At 42.5% G+C, this 12,635-nt stretch overlaps 1 protein-coding gene across 1 annotated transcript in view; it reads left to right on the top strand.

Moving 5' to 3' along the window:
• LOC109507661 (transmembrane protein 189) overlaps positions 1-9,296 on the top strand; it is a 25,058-nt gene extending 15,762 nt beyond the window's left edge. Inside the window, exons 4-6 of the mRNA XM_019857271.1 lie at positions 220-364; positions 3,398-3,610; positions 7,076-9,296. Of these exons, the coding sequence (XP_019712830.1) occupies positions 220-364; positions 3,398-3,610; positions 7,076-7,197 (480 nt within the window). The 3' untranslated portion in view covers positions 7,198-9,296. The remainder of the gene's footprint in view (positions 1-219; positions 365-3,397; positions 3,611-7,075) is intronic.
• The last annotated feature ends 3,339 nt before the right edge of the window (positions 9,297-12,635 follow it).

Raw genomic sequence — 12,635 nt, forward strand, 5'->3', positions numbered from 1 at the left:
TATATATATATAAAAAAGAAAAAGCCTGCACCAGATCGATTTATTTTTTGGTGCAATTGATTTCGGTACACGCAGCCACTAAATTCTCATTAGGACGCAAGTTATTATTCCCTTGGAAATTGTGGTAAAAGGTTGAAAAACAGCTCCATATCTTGCCTTTTTTTTTCTTTAAAGTTCTTTACATTTTTAGATAAGTATAACCTTGTTTTCTGTCTGCAGGCATTCATTCGGCCGTTCAGGGAGCACCACATTGACCCCACCGCCATCACCCGCCACGATTTCATCGAAACCAATGGAGACAACTGTATGATCCCCATCTTACCCCTGGCACACATGGCCTACAAGTTCTTCACTTGCACACCAGGTAATATACACGTACACAGAATCTGAGCTCACACAGTCAGAAATCCACACAGCAGCGAAAAGATGCGGAAATGTTAGCAAATGCCATATCAATCAATTCAGAAAAGTTAATGTGCTGGGGTGCGAATGCTCTGAATCACACTTTGAGGCATTTCTATTATTCTTATTTTGTTAGATGAGAGACTTAATTAATGAAACCGGATGGTGTTCCAAACCACTGCACACATCTCCCCTAATAAATATTAAGTGAATGCCTCCCTGCAAGTGAATTAAAACTGAGTATGACAATCTTTGTGAACGCTTTTTTTTTTGGGTGGGGGGGGGGCGTTGTTTGTATTTTGATTCGGCTCTTGTATTAGATCTCATTAGATGGTTTAAGTAGACTGGGATTACGTGAGTATAAAAACTTTTGAAAGTTGCCTCAGAAGGGTGACTGGTCACAGTGACAAGCATGTTGACATCGCCATACTGCAGAGGCAACGCGGCTTGCAAGGGCGTCGGAAGTGAGGGAAGACAGGGGGAAGTTGTACTGGTAATTATGTGCACTGACGTCATGAATGCTACGTGATCTAATGATGCCGTCCACCCATCGAGTACAAATTCAGCTGTGCTCATCCCAAAAATGACCATCACCAGTCTTACCCACTTCTGGCACACAGTTGTGGAGTTATGTCATTCACGTTGTTTTATTCTCGCGTTAATGCTAACACAAGAGCTCATTCCAAACTTTTCTACAGATTAAAATGGTCACACTGTGTATTTCTTTATTACATGTTTATCATATATAGTATTCAGAATTCTAAGTGTGTTTAAAATATTTTAATTTCATTGACCCAATTACTTTGGTCGCAGTGTGCAGTTCCGAAGCAAAACTGTGAAAAAAAAAATATATATATATATATATATATTAAGGCATTTATTTATGTATGAACTGAAAAAAGCTGTAAGAGTTTGAATCACGGAATGTAGTTGTTTTGCATGGAATCACCAACTTGTGGCACCTGTTAACTGGTCAATTGGATCACTCTATACATTCATTGGCTATTTATTCTGTCTACTGTGAGGAGACCGGAACAAGAAGTACAATGTTCCGAACTTGTGCTTTAAGACGACCCAAAGTAAAAGCTGCAAAGGTCGTCCGTCCTTAAGGGGGTCCAGCAAACAATGGAGAGTGGGCGGGGAGAAGATTATAGGTCGAAAAACAGACGCCCGCTCGTAGGTCACGTCTACGCAGTGGGTCAAGAAGGATGGTGACATCTCCGTCTGCTCTCGAAGGGGTCAGCGTTCAGAGGGTTCGGGCATAGACGAGGGTGAGTGGGAGGGTAGGACGGTCTTGTTGCGGTGAGGTGACATCTGAGCGTATCGTGTCAAACTCCTCATGGTGGCAAGTGGTCACCAGACAAAGACGGAGGGCAGGTGAGAAGGTGAGGTGACATTTCCAGCTGACATGTTTGCACTTGAGCTGAGGGTCAAGAAGTGGATGTGGAAGGCAGCTCGAGACAAAGACTGCTTAGAGTCAGACAGACGACGAGTGTTCGACGTGACGAAACAAAAACAGGCCCTCGGGAGCAACATTTGGATAGAAAAGACTTTAACGCATATAAAACAAGAGGCCACTTGGTTGCGCAGTGCTTTTCATAACTTCTGACGTGGGATTTTCCAGTTCGTACCCCGTTCACAATCAACCTGAACTGGAGTAGTCCGCCTTTAATCCGCAGTGACAGGCTGTGTTTCCACGGAGTGGTGCATCAGCTATGTCAACAATGTGATACAACTCCAGCAGCACTGTCGGTTTGTCATGAATAATGCTTTAGCTTGTCACGCTAATCATTCCGTCACCATCCACAACATCAGAGAAACAAAAACTCCAAATGCTCCTCTTGGCTTTTTTTCAGTTTATACAAATATATCAACAAGCCCTGACATTCTCCACTATTTTGAAAGCTGTATGAATACTACAGTATTTTCCGCACCAAAAGGCGCAGTGGATTATGAGGCGCACCTTGAATGAATGGGCTATTTTGTAATTTTTTTCACATACTGGACGCACTCCATTGTAAGAATTTTTTTTCCCCCAAAAATGCGACTTATACTCCAGTGTGACTTCTATATGTTTTTTTCCTTCGTAACCCATGTGTTACAATTTCTACAATTTTTGTAGATTTTTGCGTATTGTCATCTTTAAATCAAAGACAAAGCATAAAAATTGTGTGATATGAAATATTCCAATTCATGTTTTATTTATATAGATTTATATTTATGTTTTGGTCATAGCACAATACCGCTTTTATTGTCCATAGAGGGCAAAAATACAAAGAAAAAAATAAGAACTATATGTGTATGTATAGCACTGATGCCACTGAACATGTCGAGTGGTTGAAAGTAAAATAAATATTCAGGAATAACACTTTTACAATTTTTGTAAAATTGTATGTTGCGTTATATAAACTTATTTACATCGACTGCAGCACATGGTTATGCATTTTTTGGCTGGTGCGATTTATAATCCGGAGCGACGTATAAGCCGAAAAATACAGTACTTACTCTCAACATAAATTATCGATGTTTTAATCTCTAAATATCACCTTTTTTTCAATCAAAATAAAGATAAAACCCCTTACATCCAAATATGAATGAAATTAGGCTCTTGGAATCACAAAATTCAACGGAGAAACATAGCGCAACATGTTTTATGTGTTCCGCTCCGTTTGTTCTTACTTCAGTCATCTTTGGTGGTCAATGTTTAAAATGTACGTCCTCTTGAACAGCGCGAATGCACATGACATGTGCTACACTTGTCCTCTGCTCATCGCTCCCTCGTTGACACGTCGTCTCGTCTCCCGCGTTCCTCGCCCCCTCCCTCGATCCCTTCATCTCCGCGTGGCTCTCGCCAGCGCTCTCTCTGTGGGAGTGCTAAGTCTTTGTGTGGGCCCTCATCACAACACTTTAAAAAATATATATATAAATAGATTAAAAGAAGGATTGCCTTCTAATCTTGTCGTCTTCACGTAATCATTCTCACGTCACCTTTCAGAGGCCTTGGCGGCGTCCTATCCTTGGGACTGCTACGTCTTCGCCCTGGCCATTTTCGTCACGTTGACCAACCAGATTCACAAGTGGAGTCACTCCTACTTCGGACTCCCGCGCTGGGTCACCCTGTTGCAAGACTGGCATGTGGTGTTGCCACGGAAACACCACCGCATCCACCATGTCTCGCCACACGAGACGTACTACTGTATCACTACAGGTAAGACGGCGCTCTCACTTGCGTCAGTATCGCGCCGTAGGAGCATTACGATGAAGGCAACTTGATTCAATTCAAATAAATCTGATAACGGCTTCGCATTACGGCCGAAGCTATACTTGCCTCACTTCAGTTTGTAATATTACCTCTACAGTCAGTAATAGGTGAACAGTAGAATACTTTTTAGATGTTTTTGGAACAGGAAGTCATACATGTACAAATCTGAATTTGTACATGTATTAATGCAGCATACATGTAAATAAAATATAGTAAAGATTTGCATGCATAAAACTTTTGTGGCATAAATCTAAAACAATCAAATGACACTCATTTGAAGAAGGCGTCAACTGAGTGTGCCTTTTTGTGCTGTGTGACGATGTATTCTTCGCTCGCTGATTCTGTACCTTTTGTGACCTCCAAATGTTGCTACCATCATGAACTGTGGTGCTTGTCTCTGTTTGTACAGAGTGAAGTCAAGATTTGGATGCCACTCAAAAAAGTGCATTGTCCAAATTAGGTAGATGAATGTCCGTCCCAGTGTGAAAACAGATCAAGGTCAACCTGTGTGATTTGAAGATTGTTTGGCGGGCGGCCATTTTACATGGCCTTAATTGAAACCCAAGACGACTGAATGTCTTCACTTAAGCAGTCTGACAAAATGGCGCTGGCTTTTAAATAACTCCCCAAAAATGTAGTTTGCGTGTGTCTTGAGTCTTGAGAGACGCCGGCCCCATATTAGAGCCACATTCGCTATTCTTTGCGCATGTGGGTGAGAGGGAGAGGCAAAGCGGCAGGATACGCGAAGGGGGTTGAGCTTGTACGTCACCCTGGCGCCCCAGCGGACGCCAGATGTGAGTGAGCGAGCCGAGGGGGGTGTCACAGGGAAAAGTGTGTGTTTGTAGATGCACGCACTGGCCTGCATCTGCATACTTGAGCATCTGTGCGCAAGCTAGCTTTTGTGACCTCTTCATGATTTCTAACCTGTGCGTGTGCCTGTGTGGGTTGGTGGCAGTCCAGCACCCACAGGGGACAGTGACAGCACACCCCACTACCCCACACCAACGCCACCTCCGTCTCCCTCAGCATAGCAGCCTGGGCCGGGCTCGGATTCCACTGGGGCACGCCGAGCTGCCTTTGTGTTTGCCACTGGCTGACAATCCCCATGTATATTTAATGCTAACCTGCTGTCTGTTCTAACAAATAGGACTTCACAGGCAGAGGGAGGAAGAGTGGAGGATGAGGAAGGGTAGGAAGCAGGGATTTGGAGGGGGGAAAAGGAGGAGTGTGCTGCTGAAAGGCGGAGACGGGTGTGGAAGGAGAGATGGAGTGAAATCAAACACAACTTCTGGCGGCTTTGCGGTCTTCCTAGCACAGGGCGGGTTACTGAAGGGACACGACGCACACATTTGCGCGTGGCATACGCGCACCTCCCCGTAGCCATACGACGCACCCTATGTAAACACATCACGGGCGGTGGCAATGTGTGGGCATCATACGAGGGGAGCGAGAGTACGCACAGCCCTTTTTAGGCGGAGTTGCGGGTCGATTGCGACCCCCCCTCCCCTGCCCCCACATACACAAGTTTGATTTGGGTTTTTTTTTTTCTTTTCAAATCCCACTGGGCTTTTTGTTTGGACGTGAATATAAATCAGATATTAGTTTAGTCCGATTTGGATTTGTGCCAATTCCCAGCCACTACCGGTCACAAACCCATTGAAAATGTGTATATATCATTATTGTGGCCATCCATCCATCCATGCATCCATCCATTCTCTGAACTGCTCAAGGGGATCTCAACACTGCTGAAGCCTATGCCAGCTGACTTTGGGGGAGATGCGAGGATCCATCCATCCATCTATCTATTTTCTTCCACTAATCCAGAGTCGGGTCATGGGGCAACACCTTCAACAGGGAAGCCCAGACTTCTCTCTCCCCAGTAACACGGTCCAGATATTCCGAGGGAATCCCAAGGCGTTCCTAGGCCAGCCAAAAGAGAGATTCTCTTCTGCGTTCCCTGGGTCGTCCTTGGGGCAGACTGCTGGTGGGGCAGACTGCTGGTGGAGCATGCCCAGAACACGTTACCAGAGAGGCGTGCAGGAAGCCACCGAACCAGATGCTCGAGCCACCTCATCTGGCTCCTCTCCATGTGTAGGTGCAGCGGTTTGACTCTGAGCTTCTCACTCTATCTCTAAAATCAAGCCCGGGCACCCTGTGAAGGAAACTCATTTCGGCCATTTGTATCTGGGAACTTGCTCCTTCAGTCACGACCATAGATTAATGTCAGATCTTAGATCGACTGGTAAATTGAGCGTTTCACCTCTCAGCTCAGCTCCTTCTTCACCACGACAGACCAATACCAAATCTGCATCACTGCAAATGCTGCACCGATCCATGAACCTGTTGATGTCCTTCTCCATCCTCCCCTCACTCATGAACGAGACCCCAAGATACTTGAAGTCCTCTACTTGGGGCAGGACCTCATCTCCGATCTGGATGGGCATTCCCTAACCCTTTTCCAACTGAGGATCATAGTGTCAGATTTAGAGGAACTGACTTTCATCCGAACAGCTTCACCCTCGGCTGCAGATGACTCCAGTAAGAGTTGGAGATCGCGGCTTGATGAAGCCAAGAGCACCACATCATCTGAAGGGAAAACAAAAACAGAGATGCAATACTGAGGTCATCAAACAAGACCCCCTTAACATCTTGACTGCGGCTAGAAATTTTGTCCATAAAGGTTGTGCGCGGAATTGGTGATAGCTGTCTCTATCGCTATCTCTCTATCTATCTTGAGAGAAAGAGAAGACAAATTGGGAAAGCGAGCAACTATGAAATGTATCTGGTGCTCAGTCCAGGGTGTACCATGCCTATTGCCCAAAGTGAGATCGAGTCTAGCTCAACAGTGTCACTGACAATAATGAGTGGTATAAAGTGGCTGTATGGAGAATTTTCCCATGTGTGCAATGTTACGAGTTTCACTTTTTGAATTGATCAACTGAAATAAACGTTTCTCTTCTATTGTAATTCACTAAGATGAGCTTCTGAAATGTAGACATTGCAATGAGGAGCCGTGTGCGTTTTGGTGCGAGAGAGAAAACGGAGGTTGCGGTGCAAGGTGAGGACTGATGAGGACATTCCACTCGATGGACATTAAGGTCACTCATGAGAGGTGAAGCAATGTGAAATGAAAGATGAGCTCAGCTTGTCTGGAGGGTAAAAGAGAGCCGGTTGGGAAATGGATGGTTAGAGACAAGCCATTGCGAGGGAGCGCTTGCCCTTTGCGTGCTTATCGAATGCATACTATGTCGTTGCCCGCGATTGCCAAAACCTGCTGGGACTGGCTCCGGTTCAAACACGACCCGAATGAGCAAGAGATCTGTCAAAGATAGAAAAACAAATGTTCCTTTTTCTACATTCAAGACAACTCTTCTTATCACATTCTTTTGGTGTGATGTTCTGTTCACCCAGGCTGGTGTAACTACCCACTGGACCAGCTGGGCTTCTGGAGGCGCATGGAGCATCTGATCGAGCGACTTACTGGTCAAAAGCCTCGATGTGATGACCTGGCCTGGGCCAAGAAGACTGACTGAGGAATGCGTGGACAGACGGGAAGGAGGATATAGACAAGGAGATGACATTTTAAAAGGGAAGCGCGCACACACACACACACACACACACACACACACACACACACACACACACACACACACACACACACACAGTACATTCTACTCATGTTTCAGTGCTCTTGTCTTTGCAAAAAAAAAAAGTCATTTCTGTACATGCAAAATTGTAGTCAATAAAACTTTGTGAAGGGAAAAAAAAAAGTGTTCTAAACACTAACATTGGTTTAAGCAGTAAACAACTTGTGTATTGAGAAGCCAGTTTAATCAATCAGATGTGCTGCTGTCCTGGTGTCGGGCGCATCTGGAGGTTGGGCTCTCCAGGGGTGAAACCACGCTGCCGAACACACACACACACACACACACACACACACACACACACACACACACACACATATTACAGTATTGATGAAAATAATAATAATGCTTTTTTTCTGAATGGAGCTTAATAACTTGCATTATCAATACAGTAGTCATTACTGCACTGTCTATTTGAGAAGGGACCCGTATTTGTTTCACGCTCAGCGATTAGACATCGTATCTATTTGACTGTAGGTCAATACGTCAGGAAATATGTTTAAAGCTATCACAACCATTTGTGGGAATGCAGAAAAAGCGTACACAACATTGAATAAGAATAAGGGCAGACTTTTTTTTAGATTTCATTTTCAAAACGAATTAATTTGCATCATATTGCCTTCCATATTCAAACATGAATCGATTTTAATTCAGTTGCGTTACCTTGGTGAAAGAGGAAAAAAAATTGTTGCAAGATGTGTTTTCAGTAAAAGATGTGCAAACTGTATATGTTGTATATTTTTGGAAGATATTGTCGTACGCCATACATATGCTCCACCCCCACCGTCCCCCACAACCATACAATTATTTTGTCACTGATTTACCATTATTAAGTCTTAATAGCGTCATTACCTCTGAGCACTGCCTCACCAAGTATGGCTTTCACTGGCTATTAGAAGAGACTCAAATTCCCTCTGTAAATGGTTTTGTTGTCATTCAGAAAGCATCTACATGCAGGTGCATCCCCTAAAAAGGGAATGTTATTATTTATGTTTAAAGTTCATTTGTCTCAGTAGTTCATTCAAAAACTGAAAATGGATTTAACTAATCGGGGCATATTTTCATCAGAAAATGTCTACCGGTGCTCAATTTTCACATTCAAATTTTTTTCTCATGCCATCAAATATCTGGGGAGGTGAATTTTGGGGGACAGGGTTAGCCTTAAACTAGAAATTGTGCGTGTGTGTGTGCGTGTGTACGTGTGTGTGTGTGCGCGTATGTGTGTAATCAATCATGAAATACTTCACTTAGTGTAATAAATTGCATCATTTTTTTTTCTGTTTCACTTATTTTGACTGAACTCTTGAAACAAAATGAATACGTTTTTCCACAATCTGAAAATTTGTTGAGATGCACCTGTCTGTATATGTTTTGCCCCAAGCAGTCTTGGTCCTATTTGTAAATAAACATGTGCCCTGCATTCGCTGTTGCAGGATGCCCTCCATCCACATTTGGTTAAAATTCAAAATACACATGGGACCTCTGCAATTGTGTCTCAGTAAAGCATTGAACCTAAATGGGTGCACACATTATTTTAATTGCGTGGCACAGCAACTTTTGAGGTCTGATGCTGTTGCCTTACATGAAGTCCGTCTTTTCGGATTAAATCCCAAACACGTGCATCACAGTTAGCTGCTCCAGGCCCAAATAAAGCAACTCATTGCTTGACATTTTCAACAGGTTTCGTGTCTCTCCGCATTCAAAGGGTCAAAGCTAACCGCACTTTATTCCTCCGCAATGAGCACTCTTCCTCACTTCGCACAAATGTATCCACCGAATTTCTGTCACACATGCGCAAGCGTACACGTGCTGTTTCTCATATTGTGTTTGGCTGCTTTCTCCGGCTTCATAATTTTCTATTTTCTTATTACCGAATCAAGCCATGTACAGTTAAACTCTTGATTTTACATTTTGCAGTTTAACGCTCGCTGCTTTTCTGCCTTAATGTTTTTATCTGCTCTTTCATTTGAATAAAGAACTAAACTATTCCAGATGTTCAAGTGCTCTGTTGTCTCTGGGAAGCAATGCAAATATTAAAACGTGGTTCAATAAAGTATTTTCGGTCTAACGCATAGATCCATAAGACATAGGCGTGAAGGCGAGAGGACAATTTTTTTCTTTTCAGAGTTCATCTTCATGGCAAAGTTTCTTCACCACATGCTGCAGTTGTATGTCTCTTACGCCCTCTAGCGCCAGGTTGGTTTCCCAACATTGGGGCTGGAAAAAAAAAAAGCTTATAAAATAATTAAAAGCTGTTGAATATGAATCATGGTGAAAGTTATCACGTTCTCCTGCGTACGTTGTACAAGAAAATCACAAGGTCACTTTAATGCACCAGGTTTGTGGATCCCAGAACCTTTTGGGCTGTTTCACCGAACCTTAAGTGGCCTCCCCAAAAAATGGAGCCCCCTGTTGGAGTACAGCTGGTGTCGCCTCCCCTGTGGATGATGCCGAAGAGAAAGGGGAGATGAGAGAAATGTGAATCGCGTTATAGACTGAACATGTGTGACGTTCACTGTGATTGTTCTGTAAACTGAAGCTACCGAAACCCTCGCCCACCCTAACGTCATTGTAAAAAGAAGTGAGAAGTGATGAGCTACAGTTAATTCAGCTTGCTACTTGGATTTTTTTTAATCTACGGTTATTTCTTATTGTGTGTGTGTGGATGATTTTGGTTACTCAGACACTTGTGTCACATGACTCTGTTGCACCAGTCCAATTTAAGCTTTATGTGCTCTAACCATTTACAGCGGTTGTACACAAGTAACACTAATTTCATTATTTTACATATCTTTACAATCACCGTTTATCCTTAATTATGTGATAAAATATGTTTTCTCTTTGTCATTTTACAACATGCTCATCACAACTATAAATGTGGCATTTCCTTCATATAGATTAGTCACACACTTAATATCTAAACTATACAAAAGGTCCCTCTTGGTCTTTGAAATCAATTTCCAAAGTTAAAGATGTAACTTTTTACATTATCATCTGTCGCTCCCACAGGCGCTAAGGTCTTCTTACTTTTCATTGGTACAGCAAAAATATTTCTTTCCAGTACAGTGTATTTTTGTGCAAAATCTTACTAAACCTACATATGGTCTGACAGCAGCTTTGACAGCTTTCTGTGACTGTTAATTAATCCGTTTATGAAGGAGCGTGGGCTTTGTTAGGGCCCGCCACAAACACGGCGACAGCGGCACTCGCACGTCTTCATATAGCTCACCGTGAGAGCTCCTTTTGTCATTCCCACATTGCCTCTGGCGTTTGCACCTTCACCTCCAGAGTTAACAAGACACACACACACACACACACACACACACACTGCATGGATGCGACATGCTGCCTTTCACTAGGTGTCGATGCACATCAGTGATCATGTCCTGCTGCTGTTAAAGTTTCTGTTCGATGTACTGAGAAGCAAACTTGCATCCCATCACATGTATTTCATAACAGCAAAAGCATCTTTTACGAAGGCTGACTTTAATATAATCGCCCATACGCAATAACAATATGGAAATGTGCGGTATTGTTTGATTAAAAAAAATCTGTTGTAGTATACTATATCAATAAAAATCAATAATTGCTCTTATGCCTTACCATACAATAGCATATAAAATAGACCTTCTCCCAAATGTGATGTGTAAATACAGTGATCATTTTTGTTTAATTGTGTGCTTGTAGTTTTTACCTCGCCGCTGCACGTTGTGAGATTTTCAGTGTTCTTTTGACAGTGACATTAAAGTCCTATTATGTTGTATTTTAGTGGTGACCAGAAGCTAACGCTGTTGTCTACGATGCTAATCTGCGCTGTCAAACAAAACTCAATGCAGCTCTGCTTACCTTGTGCAACAATATCAGGCACAGTTCAAACGGCCTCCTGTGAGACACACTTAGTTCTTATTGCAGGCAGTTTATACAAAAACGCTTAATCCAAATGAAATGCTAGACTTGTCGCTTTATTAAGAGAGTGTGAGATTTCGACTGAGATGCTTGTTAAGGATCAGGGGGGTGCGCTCACACCCTTTGTGTGCCTCAGGGTATCTGTGTTCCAGTGTTTGAATGTTTCAAAAAGTTACTTGCGTGATTTTGTTTCTTTTTTTGTCATTGTGTGTGCGTGCGGCAAACAGAAAATGAGATTCACTTACAAGTGGTTTTAGGAGTGAGAAATCCAATTACGAGCAGCTGAGACTTTTGCACAAACTCTGCATCTCATTTCACATGAACCCAACGTGATGTTAAGGCAGAGCTCGATTATTATTGAATTAATCTTTCCACATAGAAGTGAATGCCAAATTTACCATGAAAATATTGTTTGTGTTGTAACTTAATTAATCTGCTGTGTGCATGCATTCACTCTGAGGCGCGCTGGCGCTTCCTACCTGTGCTCATTTTAACCTCAATCCTTCACGGTTTTGTTTGTTTGTTTTTTTGTGCTTTTTTTTATGCCCTGTGATTGGCTAGAAAGGAGACCAGAGTACACAAAGACAGCTAGGAAGAGGCGCTAGTTTACCCATGACCCTAATAAGGACAAGTGGCATCGAAAATGGATGGATGGATGGATCAAACTTGTCATAATGAAAACAAACAAAATGGTGGAATTAGAATTGAAATATTTATTATTATTATTATTATTATTTTTATTAAACTGAGGTACAAGGGGGGAGGCAGCCCTCGTCTTTCATGGAAAATGCATGTTGGAGGTCTATCACCGTATTTTTAAGATGTTTTGGTCTACGAAAAAAATAAATAATACAAATCCTTTGCACTTCAATGGCCGTCAATTATTTACGGGTTGTTGCTATTTGCAGGCTGTCCTCCCTGATTAGTGGGGGTCCACTGTATAGTTTTACATTGGAACACGAGATGGCAGCAATCACTTGGTTGCACTTCCGTTGGGTCTTGAAATGTCCTATACTAAACATGAGTATGCCTGATAATAGTATATTTTATTGTGGATTTGGAATGACCTGCAGGGTAAACGTAGTAAGTAATATTAAAATTCTGAGTCAGTTGATTTTTGTGGGAAAAAAAATTGCACCGAATGTCTTCTTGCACTTAATGTTAGTTAGCTGTTAAGCAGTTTTACGCCATTCTTGAATGCATATCTTAGCCTTATGGGGATCGTGGGCAAAATCTTACAAAACTGTCTTCAGGCAGTCGGCGGGATACACCCATTAACTGGTTGCCAGCCAATCGCAGGGCACAATATGTGGTTATTTTTGGATTATTCAAACCCTTTCTTATTGTTTTTTTTTTGGTTTTTTTTTTTAATTGAGCATGAGATACTGTATATTAATATATTTGAAGTACATTGGCTCAAT

The sequence above is a fragment of the Hippocampus comes genome, unplaced genomic scaffold, assembly GCF_001891065.2.
Source record: "Hippocampus comes isolate QL1 unplaced genomic scaffold, H_comes_QL1_v1.1 scaffold186, whole genome shotgun sequence".
NCBI classification, from domain to species: domain Eukaryota; kingdom Metazoa; phylum Chordata; class Actinopteri; order Syngnathiformes; family Syngnathidae; genus Hippocampus; species Hippocampus comes.